Below are 20549 nucleotides of genomic sequence, written 5' to 3' on the forward strand. Positions count from 1 at the left end.
CTTCATGATTTACTATTCCAAAAATCAAAACCCAAATGGTATTGGCTGTTTGTAGCAGCCGAGTGATATTCTATGATGCAGAATCCTCTAATCCGGCAGCATATACGTACCGCTGTACAGATTCACCAGGTTATCGGGTATTGGGACTTTTCGGTATAGAAATAGTTCTACTCCAAAGAGATGGAGGTGTCAGAGTTCAAACCTCATTTATACATATTTATGGAACACTTCACACCCACTAGCTGGTCAAGACGACGAAAGTTTACGCTTCGGATCAGTGGGACTATGGTTTAGCATATATGGCCAATCCAATCAAGCCCACTCTCAAAGTCCAGTTGGATGCGCTATATATTCCTGAGCCTTTGCGGTATATCATAGAGTTGATGCGTATACTCGGTCTCGAGATCTTCTATATAGCTATATACATATAGATATTCACCCCGGGAAGGCTTGCAGTCTCTACAAGCTACATATATAATCCACCTCCGATATCAGTGCTCCTTGCCTGTTAAACTGCCGCACGAGACCAGCCGCTCGCGGCAGCACAAACAGCTCGAGATATCCGACCAGTCGCGGCCTCGCGTTTGCCGATTTTAATGGTAATATATAACGGTCCCTAGATGTCCTCGCGCAATCACATAAATTCAGCGCAGCGGACGTGCATCTGCTCGAGGTTTTTACGCAATGCTATCATGATCATATACATACATGGACACCCTAAATCGACGCCCCCGCGCGCATGCGCATAGGGAATTCCCGACTCCTGAGCCGGAACGCATAACTCATACCCGCGCCTTCCCCGTGACCGTCGTTTTGACATCGGGCAGCGCCTATACACAATAGCTACCCGCGCGCACACAAAGCAGAAATTGCCGGGCTGGGGGCCACCTGGCTGTCCGGTTGGCGCCGGCAGACCACAACTGACTCTGTCTCATCCGAGCATCTCGGCCCAGGTCAACGTTGACGTGACGGATTACGGGTCGAGCACATAAGCCTATATATATATATATATATATATATATATAGCATGTAATTTATAGGAGCTTGGTTTTCGGCTCGCGGATCGGACTCTGGCGTAGAAAGAGAGATGGGATGGATGGGTGGTTATCGATATTGTTGAAAAGTAGGATGAGTATAAGATATCGAGGTCTAAGGCTGATACATGCTATCTTATAGGAACCCGGACAGGACACTATTCCTCTTGACAGCGGGACCTTTACTATTCGACACCTGTTCGACACTGCCTGTCCGACACCTGTTCGACGTCATAACCTTACTGCCTTGAACGACACCTTTCAGCAGCTATTGGCTTCGGGATCCGGGTGATGCGCTGTGAAGAAGAAGAAGAAGCAGGCTTGATCACCCATTATCGACGTTGAACAAAAAGCATCCAATTGCATGTTTCGGCTTTAGAACATCTACTTCATATGGCCATTGTCACGCCGTACGTAAACTTGTAACTATCACGCCCGGACACGTAACACAGACAAACGCATCCACCGAACCCTCGAAACTGTCAAAGTGTTTTTCCTGCCCACCGCACACGCACGCCGACGCCCGCAACACGCACCGACCCAACACCTTTTCCACCGCCGCGCCCTCCTCCCTCCAGGTCCAGACACGCGCACCTCGACCTGACCCTCAACCTGTTAACACCCGCAGCAGTTAATCCCCCCCCCCCCCCCAAACCCCTTAATCTCAACCCCGGCAGCACCCCCAACCCCGCGACCCCCGTGAGGCCACATCGCATCTCCATCTCCATCCCCAGCCTCCGATAGACAGCGTGTGGGGTCGGCGGCCAGCGCATCGGGAAGGGGGTGCGATAAGGAGGGGAGGGGAGGGGAGATGGGACGGGACGAATCGAGGGCTGGATATGCGGATGCTGTGCTGGTTGTGTATCGCGGCGGGCGGGGCGGGTATGTATGAATGCAGGTATGCGTGATATGATAAGGCTCGGGCTGCGCGGAGTGGATACTGGCCGTCGATTGACCCGGTTGATGGATGAAGTGGACGATGATGTCGGCCCTAGAAAGAGAGACACGGATGGGGTGGTCGTGGACCTGTTTGGCGCCGTGCAGCAGCAAGTGCTGGGTGAGGCCTGAATCGAATCGAGACGTCGATATCCGCTGCATGATAGGAACAATGCAATAGCTCCCCACCCACGCAGGACAGCATCACCATCACCATCACCATCACCATCACCATCCCCATCCCCATATCACATCCCATCCCCTTCCATCCCATCCCGTCATGTCACCCTCTTATCTCTCCTGCGGTACGCCCGACCGCGCATGCACACCGCCCGATAGCCACCGATGGATGAAGCCCATCCCATCCCATCCCAATCCCTCCCCAACAAAGCGCACCGAAGCCCGACGTGATACCGACCCGAACTCTGTTTACCCGGAAAGTGTCGAGCCCCGGTACAGTACCGTATCGCATCGCATCGTATCCTTCAAAGCAGTAAAAGATCAGTAGATCCAGAGCAAGGCGCGCTTATCTGCGCTGCACTGATAGATAACCACGCCGCCCAAGGAGCGAGAGCGAGAGAGATAAGCAATCAACCCTCCCTCCCTGCGGATCCCCTCACCCCGGCCGGGCAAGACAGAAGTTCCAGGGAGGGGAGGCCGACAGACAGACAGACAGACAGACAGACGAGCAGACATAGCCGGCCAGGTCTCTCTTTCGTGTGCGGAAAGCGAGATGACGGGGGGCATAGATTCACTAAATACAAGCGCAGCCCCATCTTATCACTACCCATTTCCTAGTGTTTGTCTACGCAATGATCAACCGCAAAGATAAGAGCCCGTGCCTGCTGGGTGTGTGGGGGGTGGTGGTGTGTGGTTGTGGTTGTGGTTGTGGTTGTGGTTGTGGTTGTGGTTGTGGTGTGTCTTGCTGGTTACCAAATGACAACCGCTAATCGAATCCATCACCTCACTCTTTTTTCTTATCTCTCTCTCTCTCTTCCACCACACAGCGCCGGCCACCTTATCTCGAAAAACTTCCGGAGGGTTTTCTTTTCCCTCCCTTCCCCAGCTACGGGAGGGAGGGAAGGGAAGGGAAGGGAAGGGAGCATCGAGATAAGCGGAGAATTAAACGAGGGGAGATCTACGTAGACCCAGGTGCCCGGGAAAATCTTAATTTCGTAGTGAGACCTGCCCTCTCTTTGAAGCAGAGGCTCCGAAATCGTTCCTGAGACCTTGCAGGCAGGCAGGCACACACAACGGTCGCAATCACGACTTCTTGGCATTCTCACCTCGCGAGCCTCAATTGCTTACAGATGAACAATTGTCATTGTTCTTCACCCCCCACCCCCCCCCCCCCCCCCCTCCCCCCTTTTTTTTTTCCCTCTCGCGCGCTACATATCCCCTTTCGGAGCGCATCTCCAGCCCACGGGCAAGGCAGTCGCAAGAGAGAAAGCAAAGCCTGCTGCCGAGTTTAACCTGGGGCAAATCTGACCACCGTCATGTGGCCACAGTGCCTGTGTGTGTGCAATGTGCAATGTGCAATGTGCATCGTGAACCGCACTGGCCAACCCTAACCCACCAGCATCCTACCCCACAAGCAAGGTCACCGGCGAGGTCCACTCCGGCCACCTTCTGTCCGCGGCAGCCCTGTGTGATGTCCGCTGGAGGTGAGGGTAATTGTTCATGGCCATCTCACGATGGCTTCATCCGTTCCGTTTCAGCTGGGGGTCGAGAGCCGTGAACGTGATGCCCTTTTGCTTTTGGGGTTGTTTGCCGAGGACAACCGAGATCCATCCATACATCCATCCATCTACGTAGCTGGCCGGCCTTGGAAGGGGAGCAGCTTAAACGAATTGCTTCCTGCGGCTAATTAGATGTGGAGATGCAGCAAGAGCACAACAGCTCGCGCGCTCGCCAATTGACTAGATGTTGCAATTTGAGTACATGGGTAGGTAGGTAGAGAGTAGCAGTTAGGTACACAACAAACACGGAGCAAAGAGGTCAGCTGCAATGCTGCGATTGGGCATTAGAGATTCGAGGTAACATCGTGACCTTTTTTTTTTTTTTTTTTCCTTTCTCTTCCTCCTTCTGGCGGCGGAACGAAGCAACGAACGAATGCAACAAAGCGTAAGCTAGAGAGAGGCAGAGTAAAAAATTTCTTTTTTGCCCTCCTCCCTTCGTTCTTGAACATCTCGTTTGGACGTTCTGCTCGGGAGCGCTTACCGCATGCTGTGGTGGGTGTGATGGGGGGAGTTACAAAGCAAGTATTTTCCAGACCTGTTCTATTTCGGTGGATAGCAGTTGGGTCTTGGTTTGCTTCTAGAGTGCCCGCATCGTCGGTTTTTTTTCCTTTCTTTCTTGCCACTAGAGCCTTGGCTGGAGGGCTAGTGTGGATCACATCATCGGCTACTCAAGTCACGACACTCAACGTTGTGGGTGAGGAGGTCATCTCCGTCGCAACAACAACATGGAGCTAGAGTAGATCAGTAGAGTAGAGTAGCAGCAGCAAGAAGTAGAAGTAACGACTCTACATGATACTCGAACACCCCCCCCCCCCCCCCCTGCTCCACATACGTTTGGTACATCCTCAAAGGCAAGTGATATTCCTTTTTGCGGGAGCGGTAGATTTTTCCTCGTCGTTTTCAAACCGGCCTGCAGAAAGGGAAAAAAAAATAACTGTGATGTGCTTCAGATCATGATGGATGATGGGTGATCTTCGGCGTGCTGGAAAAGGGAGGGTTGACCCGTAGAGAAGTTGCCGCGTAAGACGGAAGTGTATTTCTCATACCGTGCACAGCAGCAATATTGGCAGCACAGCAAAGAACAAAGAGAGTGTGTGTGTGAATTAAGAATAATGGGAAGGGTCGTGAAGCCGCCGGTCAAGGAAGTTTACTATGCTGGGGATTGAATTGAATTGAATAGACTGGCGGATAGCTCGGAGTTCGAATGCGGAAATATATAACTCGAGAGAGAATTATATATGGTTTCCTGCTACATAGTACATACGTGCTCCGGGGAGAGAGCTCTGTGATACTAGTAATCATGGCGGGTGAATTGAGTGCTTGGTCCATTACCTACAAGAATGGTGGTTAATATCTCAAACGACCACGACCAGCGAGCTACTTAGTTCTATGGAGTGGATACAGCAACATCCTCAACACCTCCTGCAGCAAAAGCGGTGATACCGAGTATAGCATCAATTATACTGCCCTTACGTGGACCGACGTTGCACCGCTTATACAATTATGGAAGATCATGCTGTGAGGGCCTCAACAAGGGACACATATGCCAAGATACTTGGCTTGTCCAAGCGTTATGTCATTCTCACGATGTTTTTCTTTGGCTAGGAAGTCCAGGGAGAAGAAAGAAATCTCAGAGAGAGAGAGAGAGGGTAAATTTTCACCCACGTGGACCTAGAACTTTCCCTTCCCCCAAAGCACTGACCTTCTTGAACGCTCAGGTGATGGGCAGCACCGAGAGCGAGAGCAGGCAACTGAGCCTTTTTTTTAGGTAATTCACCTGCATCGTCCCTAGGGATCCGCGGATTTCCAGTAAAGAGGGAAGGCGCACACCGTATCCTTGGTAGGGCTTAGCAAAGTATGGGGTAAGTTTCCGTTGTTGTGGTTGTTGTTGTTGGACGAGGTCACAGCCAGTGGAAGGGTCACGCTGCTGCACATCGAGACAAAGGGACAGGGTCCCCGCGTAGGGACTCCCGTTAACGGCATAACATGTTAACCACCACCAACAAGGCCCCAATTACTCGAAATCGCATCATGCTCGTGCTTAACCTCGTCTTTTCTTCCTTCTTTTTTTTTTTTTTTTTTTAATTGGGACCTGCTGGTCCCGCAGCTACTAAACTCCCTTGCTGCACATGGATTGCGGTATTACGTTTTTAACCGCAAGAGAGAAAGGAAGATGGAGCATCGTGATCAGGTCTTGCCAGAAATGAATCATCGGTACCCCATCCAGGGGCAACCTTTGGGACTCCACTGGTAGAGTAGGATTGAAGGTGTCTCTGCGCAACTGCTACATACTAAAGCTCCAAGGCCCGTGAGGAAGCTATATAAGCATATGCCCACCGGGAGCTGGAATGAAAGTATCATATCCACATACATCATCAACACCGTCAAGCTTCCGTTTGATATATACCTATCATCCCATACATATCTATAGCTATCACCTGTATCTGTATCCCACAGACAACAGACATATACAACAAAGAGCCCAAGGTTCGAAAAACCCAAACAACAATGCCGTCATTCGAAGACCTCCCCTTCGAGATTCTCTCGCAGATCCTCACGCTCGCCGCCGAGCTCAACGTCAATGAAGAACCCACATACACATACGGCCTGACGCAGGCACCCCGATCAAACCAGCGTCATCCCCTCCAGCGCTACGTCCGCGGTCGTGTCCCCACAGATGTCCTGCGCTGGAACACCGTAAACTCATACAGACTTGTCAATTCACGATGGCACCACTGGGCGCTGTCATACGCCCTCAAGGATGTCTACGTACGGCGGTGGAGAGGCGGTGAACAGTGAGTACTCCGCGAACCATTAAAGCTTCTTTGTCTTCTTCAAAAACACTGACACAACTGCTACAGATGGGGCAAAGAATCGTTCAGAGAAGCCGACAAGAGCTCGCAGACCCCCGGCTTCGCCCCCGCCGTCTTCCAGGACCCCTACAAATCCATCAAGTCCACCGCAAAGCTCTTCACCGACTACCCCCAGATCACCGCCCACATCCGCCGGCTGTGGTTCAACGGCATCTACCAGCACGACACCAACAAGTACATCTTCCAGATCCTGCACAACGCCGTCAACGCGCGCAATGTCGTCGTGCCATGGACCACGCTGCGTTTCGGGACGGAGGCAGAGTGGCAGCGATTGATGTCATTCCCGCGTCTGACATCGCTCGAGCTGCTCACCATTGGCCTGCGCGAGAGCTCGGTGACGAACCCGGCGAACAACACCGACCACGCAGTGTTGAGGACCGGCAATGGATTGAACTTCAGCGGATTGAAGAGATTCAAGATCTTTGGTGACTCGAACCTCAACCCCATCACGGACGAGGACCTCTACTACATCTCACGCACGGCCACAAACCTCGAAGAGATCCACATCACCGGCGCAAGTTCAATCACAATCAAGGGTATGTCTTGTCTATTCTGTCTACTATTCTGTCTCAGGGTTAGGGTTTCAATTGATACTAACTACCATTTCCACAGGTGTCGCCGCATTGGTCGCCAGCTCCTTCCAGACCCTCAAGCTCCTCGAGTTCACCCCTCTGTCGGACGAAGGCTTCAGCCACCCCAGCTCCGACGCCGTGCACCCGCACCTGCACATCTGCTCGCTCATCGCGTCATGCCCGCGCCTCAAGGACCTCGCCATCACGGTACCCGCCTGCTGCCCGGAGATGTTCTCGCGGCCCTCTGTCGCCTGGCAGGAGACCGCACGCATCCGGGTCGCTGGCCGCGGCAACTGCAACCCCGCCGGGCTGCCGCTTGACATGAACATCGAGGGCTTCATCCACACGCTCGAGTCCGCGCGCGACCTGGTGTCGCCGGCGGCACGCAAGGGGCGCGGAGAGCTCGACATCGAGATCGCGGTCGCGAACTGGCTGTTTGATGTCAAGACGGGCTTTGTGCACGGTAACTTCCTGGAGGCCAAGAAGGCGTCGGAGATGGTCTGGGCGCCCGAGGAGTTCCCGACCACGAAGGGCCCGTATGGGCATACGGGGCTGTATGGCGATGTCGAGGATGTCAAGGGCGAGTGGTCGTGCGTGCCTTCGAGAGACTTCTTTGAGGCGATGCGGTGGGGTCTGGTGAGGTTTGATAACTAGGCTGGTGGCGGAATTGCGTCATGGTGGATATAAAAGTGGAATTGTTTGATTGATTGGGCTTGGGCTGTGGCGTTTGTTAAAAAAAAAAGGATTTTTTTTTCCGTCTTTTTTTTTTCCTTCTCGCGATGGGCTTGGCTGGACTGCACTAACTACTTGTTTCCTTGTAATAATTCTTTTTTTCTTTTTCTTTCTCTTTCACTTTCGTTCTTTGCTATGCTTTGCGCTCAAGGAGTTTTTTTTTTTTTTTTTTGTGGGAAACAGTATTACTAGTATTATTATTATCTTTTTTCCTTTACTCTACTCGACGTCTGTACTTTTAGTTAAGCTTATGATGGAATAATGATGAATGATGGTGGTGCTGCTCAACACCTGATTGGCCCGATTTCTGTTGGTTTCTTTTTGCTAATAATGCATATCACTGCCGCATGCCTACTATTCTCTTACAAATATCCAAGACTTTGCAACATGCGACTTTTTCAATGTGAGAGAAAAAAAAACAGGAGATGATGGAAGTGATGATTCATAGTACCACTGCCAAGTTTGTATATTCTGAAGTGTATTTTGAAGTGCATTTCTCGGTAGAATTGACCATTCCGGAATCCTTCATAGAGCAGTGGCAGTGCTCACCTAGTAGCTAGCGGAATGATCAATTCAACACTTTTTTTTTTTTCTTCCACGCCAGCCAGCCAGAAGTCTGGAGATGCTTCTGGCCCTTTGTCTGTCTGTTTCGGCCCATCGGATAGCCTACAAATGATTTACACCAAAAAAAGAAGCGCTGCATGAAAATCTCGGTACAGTCGACTTCCCCATGAGCGGCGTTTTGAGGCGTCCACCAGCTGTCGAGGGCGCCGACAATACCGAGCGCGGGCCAAGAGTCCAGGACGTTGTGAATTCAAGGTCCAGCGTGGAGTTAGCTTTCTGGACCTGCCTTAGTTAACACCGACCGACACGTGGAGGAGGAGGGAGTTTGTAATTGCAGAATAGTAGAGCAACTCTTTGACCCGACCATGCACAGCCTGAAACACTCATTTTCGTGGCCAGTGCACGATGTAAAAAGCCGAAACTCGAGTCGTACCTTATCCCCGGCACCCGTAGGTACATACATACAGTGGGTATCAGAATCTGTACCTACTGTACCAGCCGTGATCTCAATCTCAATTGCCCGTGCCCTCCATGAAGCAGCGGAATTAATTGTCCGCGCCGATGCATTTCTCAATCCCTCCCACACGTGGATCCATCATTCGCCCATATCGAGGTTGTAATATGTGCCATATAGCAAGTACACGTGGAGTTCTCATTCGCCCGTGCTGTGGTTACGTATGGACTTACAGTTGAATTCAGAGTAAACTACACCATGGCCCAAGCACGACTGTTAACTGGCTACTCTCGCCATTTGTGTTAATAATTAACCATCTCTTGGTGCATATTCGCTTACCTTTACTTTGCACCCCCGGCCTGTGTGGTTCTTGGCCGGTTAATTTGGTGGAGTTTGTGCTTGACCTGCCTAAAGTGTGTATTTTTTTTTCGGTGATGCTAAAAATAGCACATGCTTTAGTAACCTTGGAGGAAACATAAAGCCTAGAACTCTGTGCTGTAGAGAAGAAAAATATACCTGCTCTGTCTACAATTCTGAAAGCGCTCTTTCGGCAATACAATTTGGCGGGTGAGTGGAGCGGAGCATCGAGATTGCTTAGGTACAGATGAAAAAAATCCTCTTCATAGCGCCACAGGTGTGTGAGTAATAATTAAGCATTCCACGCGGTACGTGGGAGGTGCTTTTGTGATGCCAATTCTTCGGTACACATACCTGCCAGCACTATTACTCGGTACTCTGGAAGTGACACCATTTTTCTTGAGTATTTACTTTGTCCTGACCAGGCAGTACAGGTCAACTAGACTGTTAACATGTTCACGCACTTCAAACATACGATTGGGACAAATGTAGGTACAAATGCTACATGACCAGTGACATAGGTCATCCGCTGCAGGTCATCTTGTATAATGGTATAATGCCAATATCATGACATGCAGAATCATCAGATTCACATAACTAATGCCAACTATCATGTCGGCCACCACAAGCGAATGATCGTGAGGAGTTAAGCATACACATCCGAGGTCAATCCTTTTAGGTACCGAGAGCTTGAAAAAAAAAATTCACAAGCGGGTAGTTATGCATTTGAAGAGATTTACGGGCGATGGCCTGGAGGGAGGAAGAAAAAACTGCAAGCGCTGTTGGGACCGTTGTTACACAGGTGAGTAATGATATCTAATGCCAATTTATGGAACGATGGTTACACGGTGAGGATATAAGCATAAACAGCCAGGGATAAGGCTATTGTTAGGCGAGGGAGCGGCTAGATATCATTGGTTATACGTCGTAGTAAGTACTCGTACTCTACTGTGATAAAACTCTATCTTAACCACGGCGTGACTATTATTCTACTCCCTACAACCACATGCCTATAATATGCCTTATCGATAGGCGCTAGATTCAACATGTAGAAGGCCGAAGATGTAGCTTTCCTTAGGGACAATGTGCTTGTAATCCAGACGGCATGGATCAAGCTTTTTTCGTTTCTCCACACAGGCGCTTGTATCTCCTTCTGTGGGCCCACATCCAGCTTTGCATGAATTCAAAAATTCCTAGAAAGATACTTCTAACCTTATTCGACCCTCTTTCTTCATACTTAGTGATTTGTGCAGCGCTTGTATCTCCAACATTGGAGTATGGTCCCACAGTCACCACTTTCGCGGGAGTCCCGCATGGGATTTTAGTCAACTCATATCTTTTTATATCACTCCTCCAGCAGAGAAACTGTGCTTTGAGAAATATCGTGACCATGTTATTGCATGAAAGCGCTGAGCTGTGCCATCGGGATGAAACTCATTAAGTTTCCACGATGTCCTCCTTGAGAAAGGTTGTGGTGATATTTCATGATCTGAAAATGCTATAAAATGTCAACGAAATCACCATTGGATAAGATCTCTCTACTCACTCACTCACTCACCCAGCATCCTATCATCGATATCAAAGATACGCAAGTTGTTTTTCATCTCATCTTCCCATCACACCCGATCAATCGCACCCAGAAAACCAATCATCATGCTTCTCCTCTCCCTCCTCCTCCTCAGCACCCTCGCCATCGGCGCCACCACCGCCCAGAGCTGCAACCCCCCCGACGTCACCTGGAATAGCATCGACATCTTGTTCTCACTCCAAGTCCAAAACGCCAGCTATCCCTCCATCGACCTACAACACCTAACCCTCACGTCCAATGGCGGCACCGATCAGCACATCTACCTCACCCCAACCCCGTCTCTCGCAACAAACACCTTCCAGCTTCAAGGCAGCACGCTGATCAACAGCACCTCATTGCACGCTGTAGTTTCCGGTCAAAACGACGCTGGAGATGGCTCGCGGAATATCTTTCTTACAGAGCGGACGCAGCAGCTGGCGGCGTTAGATGCGAGGTTTGGGTGTTCACCGGTTGTGGACGGGGAGATGCAGGTGGAGTTTGTGTTGGTGGATGGCGCGGGATTGTGTGTGAGGCCGGCGTCGGGTAATAGGTGGGAATTGAGGTACAAGCCCGTGGGGGTGGCAGGTATGTATATATTCACTTCCTTTCGTTAGTTTTGTGGGCAGAGAGGCTTTGGCTAATGATTGTGATAGCGCCGTTATGTGTGGATGTGACTTTGGCGTCGGATCCGCCGTTGCCTTTGTAAATAAAAAATATTTTAAGGAGGGGAGGGCTTTGTTTATAGGTTAAAGATCGTTGGATTTGATGTTTTTTCTGGCCCCATTGGTTGTGAACGAGTGATACGTTATGACAACGAAATTCGAATCCAAACATTGATCCCACATCCGAAAAGTGTAGAGTATTGTTGTGTGAGCCACACGAATACTAATTCAAGTAAGAGGTTATTAGAATTGATTGATTTATTGACTCATTAAGACGATCACTAGAATAACCAGGGCGAATTCGTTTCATATATGTAAATGGGTGAATTATCACACTCGAGCTCCAGTACGGTCTTCGCAAATTAATAAATGATCTTTCAAACTCAGGAGTTAGGAGTAATGCCTAATAATATTTGCAGGTGTATTTTTAATACAAAGTAAATCGGGGTATAAAATATTTCTCTAATCATGTCTGCATACGATTAATAAATTAAACAAAAAAACAGAAATCTCTAATCTTGGATTATCACTCGATAACCGGTTCTCGTCGAGGTGATTTCTGGTTTTGGGTAATTTATTCTTTGAGATGGTTGGGTATATCGTTTTTAATACCAGTGGGGTCTGGTATAATAATATTCTGGGGGAAAGCGGTTTAGCAGGGCGGTCGGGCTTCTCATTCACCCCGGTAGGGGGTTTGGCATAGAAGTCGGGGTTTTTGGCATAGCAACCAGACCAAAAAAAAGGACTTTTGGTAAGCACACACGACCCTCCAGGTAGATAATTAGCCAACTACAATCACCAAAAGAAAAATACCGAATGGGTCTGGGAACGAGACTTGATTTTACCTTAAACTGCTATACGTATATGCATACCCCCTATCCCTGCCCCCCGCGTAAATAACACTACATGATGATACAGGTATCGGGAATCGAGAAAGACAAAATGAGGATAAAAGGGAAGCGAGATAGACATGAATGAATGAGAAATGAAAATATAAGTAAAATCGGCAGAGATTTTATAGCGACGGATCGGACATAACAGAGTGTTCACATGATGTGTTCGAAGACGGTTTCAGCGTCATTTGAAGAGCCAGATATTCAAGATCTCTTTTTCGATCGACCGCATATCTCGGAGTAGAATAAAGTTTTTTATTTATTTGTAATTCTTTCCATACGCCTAGAGCATTTTCAACGAGTGATCTAATAATCACGATCTGTTTTACAATGATTGGAAATAGCTCGATACCTATATAAGCAGACCAAAATATAGGCCTTACTACAAGTACACAAGACACCCCCAACAGCTTCCAAACACGTTTCGTAGCTAGAGACGGAACCCAAGATTAGGTGTCATCTTCATCCAAAGAGGACCACTAATTTCGGACCACTTGTCACACGCAACCCTTTTCGATCCATGGGCCGTACAACTCTTAGAGAAAAGAATTATCAGGTCCACGCTAAGAAGCCGACATCGTGGAAGCTGAGTACTTGTAGGGAGTCTCCGCATCTCCTTTAGATCCTGGAGCTCAGCAATTCTACTTGTTATACCCACGCACCCAATTCCGCACAGGGACACATGCCTAATCAGCCCAATAATGCCACGCGAGCTTGACACCGAATTACAGGCACATTAAACGGCCCTAAAAATCGAAAATATCCTTAGCATCCCCAGTGATTGAGAAGCCATCGTCTCTCAAAGCTGCGAGATCTGTGTGGTTGCCATGGCAACCGGTCCCACAACAACCTGGTTGCTAAGGAATGCGTAACCCGAATATAAATAATGTCTCTGAGGCGGCCGGCCGGTGATCCTCCATGCGCGGTAAACCCCATCACGAACTATCACTCCGGCTCAATTATTTGATTATATAATCAAATATATGCAATATTCGCAACACGGGTCCCTTCCTTCCTCCTCTTCCCCCGGCTCCTTCCTCCTGTTTCCTCCCACACAATTCTAGGCCTGTCAATCCAATCCACCACCCGTCCCGCCGTGTCCCTGAATCCATCCACCCATTCCCCTCGCAGCAATAACTCTTCCCATACCTCCCCCTTATCCATTCCCCTCCCAGGAACACAATCCTCGCCCCATCCCTCCAATCCACAGATCATTCCCATTTATTCTCAGATCACCATCCATTCCCAGATCACCGCCCATCAGCCATCAACCGCACCCCTTCCATCTTCCATCCCTTCCATCTCATCCTTCCATCCCTCCCATCCATCGTCACCCTACGTCAGGCACCCGCCGATCGTTAAAACCGTTTAACATCTTCCCCCTCCAGGTCACCCCTCTGTGATCGAGTCCTCTGTCCCCAATTCTCGACCCTCGCTCTCTCTCCATGACATCACCCCCGCAATCTCGTGCCTGTAACTTCGGAGAACGCCGCTAATGCAATGGCTCATTAATGACGTCACAACTAAGAAAACATTTTTCTTTGTGAGGCTCAATAACGGTGAGATTGGCTATGGGTTAGGTGTATAAGTGTGCTTTATGTAAGCGGTCGAGACCCCCGAGGTTAGGTGAGGTTGAGGCTCTTCGGTAAGCCGGTTGGCGTGGAACGGTGGCATCAAATCCTCCTCCCATGATCCCCTTCCAAATGAAGACAAAACGAAGAATGAAGGAAGAAAGAAAGAAAGAAAGAAGGGAAACCACGAGCTCTTAAGAACCATTCTCACATCCGAGAAACTCCCGCGGAATTCCCAATATGTTCATGCGATAACTAACACTCGCACCCCCCCACGCAGAAACCCTAACCCACGTCCTTTCCGACACTCCGCGAGCAATTCCGATATAGGATCGGTGTTGCATATTTTCTTCTTCTTCCTTTCGATAATACTACTACTACTAATTAGGCCGGAATGGAGTTCAGTAGGTATGAGGAGAGCTCGGACTCCTCTGCGAACAGATTCCTTTTTTTATTTTTATTTTTGCGGGGTTCGTTGGGTTGGGTTCGAATTCGTTGGTTCGTTGTGATGGTAGGTACTTTTTTTAATTTCCTGATCAGTGATGGAAGTTTTTGATCGGACTTCAGGGCGGAGTTGCAAACATGTGTGGGCTTTGGTACGTATTTTCAGAAATTGAGATCATGCGTAACTTCCTAAGGCATAAGGAAGTAGACGAAGAAGAAAGACCGGCCAGTTGGCCTGAGACAGACCGTTCGCGGACTTGACCGGCGACGAGTAACAGGCAGGCCAGACGAGCGAGACTCGTACTCATGATATAGCCTTCAGTGTGCAGAATGGCCTAATCATGACCAATACGCTGCCACGAGCGCTAACTAGCTGGGCCTTAAATTGGAATTGTGATTGTTACATGTAGTTTTTTCTCCCGAGTGTAGAGTACCGCTGTACGTCTGTTTCTAAACATACCCAACCGGCATCGAGTGCGAAAACACTCCACGAGTGACAGAACATGAATTGAAGAACCTACCCCCAATATTCCTAATACCACAAACCCACCCCACGCCCCCCTCCAAGATAGATCTGCGTGCCCCCTCCCCTCCCCCAAATCCCAATTCCGGTCACCGATATCTTCAGCCTCCGCACGTCCCACTTCACGCGCGTGCTCGCTACGTGCCTAAATATACCCAATCGGGCTGTGTAGGAGAGAAGGCCGATCCACGCAGCTGCCGCGACCTTCGCAACGGAGATGTAGGTACATAGAGGATGATAGGATCGCCGCATATAGGGATATGAGGAATGTGGAGGTTTGTTCTTTATATGAAGTGTTACGTGGAGAGGAGGGGAGGAGGTGAGAATGGGGGAATTGATAGACGTACGGAGGTGTTGATTCTCGGTGTAGTTGCCTGTGGGTTTTGGATTTTAATTGTTTTAATTATCAGCTCTCTCCCCCTCCCTTCCTCCTTCTTCTCCTTCTCTTCTTCTTCTTCTTCTTTTTTTTCTTCTCTTCTTCTTCTCTCCCTTCATCTCTCGATTCCAAACACACCCACCAATACCCCCAGCCCAAGACCGCCCCATATTGCCATAGGCCATCCATCCATAGGCCATGGCCATCCCCAACCGCGGTTCGGTTATCCCCCCGACCCACGCACACCCGCACAACTCTCCGCCCACAAGTATAACATAATCTACCTCAAAGCAGTATCAAAACTACAACCCACCCACCCCGCCGCCGGCCGGAGGAGCTCCGGACGTCCCTCCATTTCCCCCATTTCCCCATCCCTCTGGCCCGGGGCACATTAGACCGAGGTTGATTCACGATCGATGGGGTGGTGGTGTTGTGTTGTGTTGTGTGTAAAGTATATATATATATCTCGCTCGCCTGAAGTTGTCTTTTCTGTGAGGGGGGTTTTTCTTTGTGGGTATGCTGTTCCGGGATTTGGGATCTTTTCCCCTTCACCTTGACTTCTTTGATTCTTTAATTCGTACAGACATCGTCATCACGATCCTAATCTTTGAAATCTGCTTGTTTACAATCTACTCTTTTTTTGTATCACGCTCTTTGCACATTGAGTGGACTACTTGATTCAACTGACTACTATTTCAGCTTCTACGTACATCGATCGTTTTCCACTTTCCCGTTTCCACCGTCATCCATCCATGCCTTCCTTCCGGCATTTCCCCTTCGTCTATGGGTTTGGTATAAGACACGCTCACAAGCTATAGTTACAAGAAACCAAAAAGAAAGAAAAAAGAAAAAAAAAGATAAGAAATCCAAAGCAAAATCCGAAGCCTACAAAGGAAAAGATGACAAATGGAAAGAATAACAAAAGAAAGAAGGGGCTTGTGGAGGGCATATAAATACATCAAAAAATATCTACAAAAATATCCACAGAAGAAAAGGTCTATATCGGGGGGGTTACTAATTACTAATATGGCAGCTGTGGTGACAGAAAATCAAATATACCCATGTGTACTGGATAGTACTGTCCGTTCACTTCATACATCTGCGGCCCCAGCGTCTGCGGATACATTGCCTCGGGCGTGCTCCCCACCGACGACGTACTCGACGGCGGTCCCATCTGGCTTGGATGCGGCGAGTAAGCGTGATGTTGCTGTTGCTGTTGCTGCATATACATCTGCTGCTGCTGTTGGGGATGTCCGTGCATCATCGAGCTCGCCGGTGAGTACGGCGGCATGCCGTCTCTCAGCCGTGGGTCCACCGGAGGGAGATGCATAGTGTTTTGTTGGTGCTGGAGCGGCGCTTGGATCTGGTACGAGGAGTTATCCCAGAGACGGGAGTCGTCAAAGGGGCTGCTAGAATTTGACAGCTCGATGCACTTTCGCCTCATCTTCTCGAGGCCGGCCGCAACGTGGTGGATAATGTGCTGCTCGCCGAGACGCTTTTCCTTGAGCATGTTTATGACGCGGTTGACTTGTTCCCAAACTTGGTCTGGTTCGTAGGGGGAGAAACCGATGCCGCGCCAGCGAGCAGTGACTTTGAGGAGGAAGACGGCGGCAAAGGCAATCATTGTTGTCATGTAGAGGGGGACACCGACAAGGGATTCCCGGATGTCGGAGACATCGAGGACTATTGAGAGCACCTGGAAGGCGGAGTGGATGGCAATTGTAGCATGATCTTTGCGGACGGCGGAGGGGTTGTTGATGGTAGATGTGGAGGCACCACGGAGGGAGATGGAGTTGACCTGGAGTCTTGCAAAGTTGTAGTGTAGGCCGACGCCCTGGTTCGGATAGTCACCGACTTTTATGTTCCGCCCTGCATTGTTCGTATTGTTATTATTACTAGAGCTTTGATTTTGGTTTTGATGATTGTGGTTATTATCGTAGCAGCCGTCGTTATTATCATACCGGCGGCTCGCAGCAATATTATTGAATATGTTGGAGGAGGAGGAAGAGGAGGAGGAGGAGGAGGAGGAAGAGGAGGAGGAGGAGGAGGAGGAGGAGTAGGAGGACGGCGGTGGTGGTATGTTACCTAGTTTGCTCATCCATCTTGCCCGCCACTGATCAAGCTGCTTGTTGAACTCGGCCAGCTCCTTCAGGTTGTCGTCCGAGATCTCCTTTTCGGCTTCTGCCTCGTAGCAATTGTAAACCCGTGTGAGCACCACAAACAGCGAGACCTGACTGCACACTCGACTATCGCCCTCGATAGCCTGTTTGGACGCCACAAAGATCTCCCACTCGTGCATTGGCTCAGTGTCGTGTATTACCGGGGGTCGGCCGTATGCGATTGAAAAATGGTGATCACAAACATAGAGCAAGTACCATAGCCGTGCCCGTTCAAAGTGTTCCGGTGACCCAGCAAGTGCCTTCCGAAACGACTGGTGAATGCCCAGCTCCGTAGCAATGCGTACGGCGTGCCCAGAGAGCTTCCAAGAGAGGTCATGGAGCCAGAAGGCGCCGATGCAGAGGGCTCGGACGTCGTCCAATCCGTGGCGGCGGTCAAACATAGATGAGGACACCAGGTTGAGGAACTCCTGGTAGCAGGTTTTGTACAGATGGTGATGTTGAGGCAGGTAGAGAGAGGCTACGGTGAAGATCGCAGCAGAGAGCAGGCAAGAGGATGCTCTTACGGATTCCAGGGTGTCATGAGTCAATGCGATGCCGTACAGATAGTGATTGAGAGAATCTCGGAATCTACAATATTTCCCCCAATTTCGTTAGAACATCCACGTACTTGGCCCAGTCATGTCATCCCCCTCACCCCCACCACCACCTCCGCCACCCCCTTGATGGGATAGCAGCGGCAGCGGCGGCGGAGGTAGAAGTAGCTGACCATTATGATCTACGATCGGTGCATACATTTCAAAAAGCTCCTCTCCATCCTGCTGCGTGATGACCTCCCTTGATATGAAATCACCGCCCATCTCTGACGGATGCCGGTACCTTTCCCCGCCAGCCCGCTGAGTGCGCAGGCCCCGGAACTTTGTCACCTCGTAGAGCGAGCCCATTGGGTTCGAGACCAGTGTGCTTCCTACATGATCATGAGGTTCCTGGGACCCCTCTCTTTCTGTGGCATTGCTTTCCCGGCGAAGGTCATCCATACCCGCCGTTCCTACAGCTAATAATCTCCCATGTCCTCCATGTACTCCCCCATGCCCATGTATACTACTATTATTATTATCGTCGTGCTCCATCTTTATCCTCCCCAGCGGCAGCCGTGTAGATGAGTGTGGGTGAGCGCCTGCAATGGCACTCCGGTGCTCAGTGGAGGTTGTAGAAGCTGCGGGCGAGGTGGCGCGCCTATCGTACTCCGACAACTTTCCAAGTCCCAGTTTGGACAGAATGACGTCCACAGCACTTTGTAGCTGGACCGTGTCTTCGCGCATCTGGTGTTTCCATCTGCCAGATTGTCAGTACATGATCGCCCTCCAAAACAGATAAGAAACGAGAAAAACGCATTCCGGAGGGACCATATTCCAAGTAGAGGTCCATGATGGGACTGGTGATGGATGAATGGTGATGGAGGTGAAAAAAAAAGAGACGAGGGAATAATTACTCCACATCTTCATCCAGGATCGTCTGCAAACTTCTATTGACCACACAGTCCAACTTCATTTTCTTACATCGGACACACGTCGACTCTCCCTCCTCAAAGTCGCACCTGATTTTTTGTTTCTTACACGCCGAGCACGCACGCACCTTCCTGCTGATAGTCGGGATGCGGCATCCCTTCCCCGCAAGATCGTTGAAGATCGACGGGACATTATTGTTGCTGGGCGAGCTAGCATTGGATGTCGACGAGGGCCTGCCCTTCTTTGTAGGCATGTCGGGGTGCCCAGAGGCATCGCTGGCATCGTCGAACGACCGCTTCATTGATTGTGGGCTGGTAGACATATTCGGGGGTGATGATGGGGGGTGGTGGGAAAAAACGAACGGAAGGCCACAACAGCAGCGAGAGGGGGGGGGGTGGAATTGGTGGTTGACGGGGGAGTTGGGCCTAGTGGGTGAGGTAGCGTCGACTGTCTGTGTGATGGCGGGGGTGGAGAATGGATGATTGGGGAGGGGGGGCGGACTCTCTTTTATTTAATTTGGGAGATGCAGTCGGGGGTGAGTATGTGTATATGTATATATATCTATGTCTAAATATATGTAGCGGATAGCAGTAGGGGTCGAATCGAAGCCAGTCGGTATCGGTACAGTGGCAGCACTGGTATATACTCTAGCAGTGAACCATAGGGTTGATGAGGTCCGTTGCAGTGATAGTAGTAGTAGTTGTCGTCGTCAGTCCTTTGAGGAGAAACAACATGGGCGAGATTGACTTATTAAAAAGGCTGTAGTGAAATCGCAAAGCTTTCAGACGGGCCGAACCTGGAATGGGCGAAAGTAGGTCTGTAGCATTTTGCGGTGACCATGATGCAGGCAGGCCACACAGGTATGTAGTGATTCTTCCTGTCTGGCTGAGGAGGAGGAGGGTGGTTAGCATCTTAGCGTCGTGTTGAGTACTAGTTTGCTGGGTTATGCGATGTATGGTGTGTGTACTGTATGTATGTACGTATAACGTATAATGTATGTATGTATGAAATGAAAATGTGAAGGTGGGATGTGAAATTATTATTATTACTATTATTCCTCCGTGGCCATGATAAACAGGGTTTGAATGCATTGGCGGACCACTTCTGTGAATGATCAGTACCAACCTCAATCTCATCTATCTGATCTCGAGAACCGTCTTGCCTCTTGACTGGTTTGATTTCGCACCCATCTAGAGAGAGGGCAGCTGCAGAGTTAGACGTCCATGAGCTGCTGCTGCTGCTGAGAGGCCCAAAGTTGTGTTTCTCATTTCTCACATCACCAACCATCATCCGTACCATACCCACCTAGCTACTGCACGACATGCAGAGAGGTGGGTCCATGGATCCAAGCAGTGTATCGCTGCCCTGCGAGGGGGAGGGGGTGGATGGTGCTCCATAGCGGATGGTGGTGGGTGGTAGGTGGGTGGTGCATGGTGGAGATGCCCAACCCACTTTGCTTTCCTTCACGAGCTTTAATTGGCACTGGGCAGAAGAGCAGGGGTGGCTCGCGGAGAGTCGGGCGGTCCTGCAGCTGTACTGCCGTGTAACCACATCCATGTCTGATCTGAATTTTTGTTGTTCTCTATGAGCCTCTTCACACTAGAGCCGATAACCATAGTCCGTAAGT

The 20549-nt window shown here is 49.8% G+C and overlaps 3 protein-coding genes across 3 annotated transcripts; 2 read left to right on the forward strand and 1 right to left on the reverse strand.

Annotated features, from left to right (window-relative positions):
• Positions 1–6217: 6217 nt before the first annotated feature.
• H6S33_010549 (uncharacterized protein) lies at positions 6218–7808 on the forward strand (the record flags this gene model as incomplete). Its single annotated transcript, XM_044842090.1, has 3 exons — positions 6218–6504; positions 6571–7118; positions 7195–7808. The coding sequence occupies 3 exons, from the start codon at positions 6218–6220 to the stop codon at positions 7806–7808; spliced, it is 1449 nt and encodes a 482-aa protein (XP_044696479.1).
• Positions 7809–10914: 3106 nt separating this feature from the next.
• Positions 10915–11534, forward strand: H6S33_010550 (uncharacterized protein; the record flags this gene model as incomplete). The annotated part of the gene is made up of 2 exons (XM_044842101.1): positions 10915–11413; positions 11482–11534. 2 exons carry the CDS (start codon positions 10915–10917, stop codon positions 11532–11534), a joined length of 552 nt encoding a protein of 183 aa, XP_044696480.1.
• A 4784-nt stretch (positions 11535–16318) lies between these two features.
• Positions 16319–19244, reverse strand: H6S33_010551 (uncharacterized protein; the record flags this gene model as incomplete). Its single annotated transcript, XM_044842112.1, has 3 exons — positions 16319–18036; positions 18085–18749; positions 18907–19244. 3 exons carry the CDS (start codon positions 19242–19244, stop codon positions 16319–16321), a joined length of 2721 nt encoding a protein of 906 aa, XP_044696481.1.
• Positions 19245–20549: the final 1305 nt, after the last annotated feature.

This window comes from Morchella sextelata (assembly GCF_020137385.1).
Source record: "Morchella sextelata strain SCLS chromosome Unknown scls_5, whole genome shotgun sequence".
In the NCBI taxonomy this organism is placed as follows: Eukaryota; Fungi; Ascomycota; class Pezizomycetes; order Pezizales; family Morchellaceae; genus Morchella; species Morchella sextelata.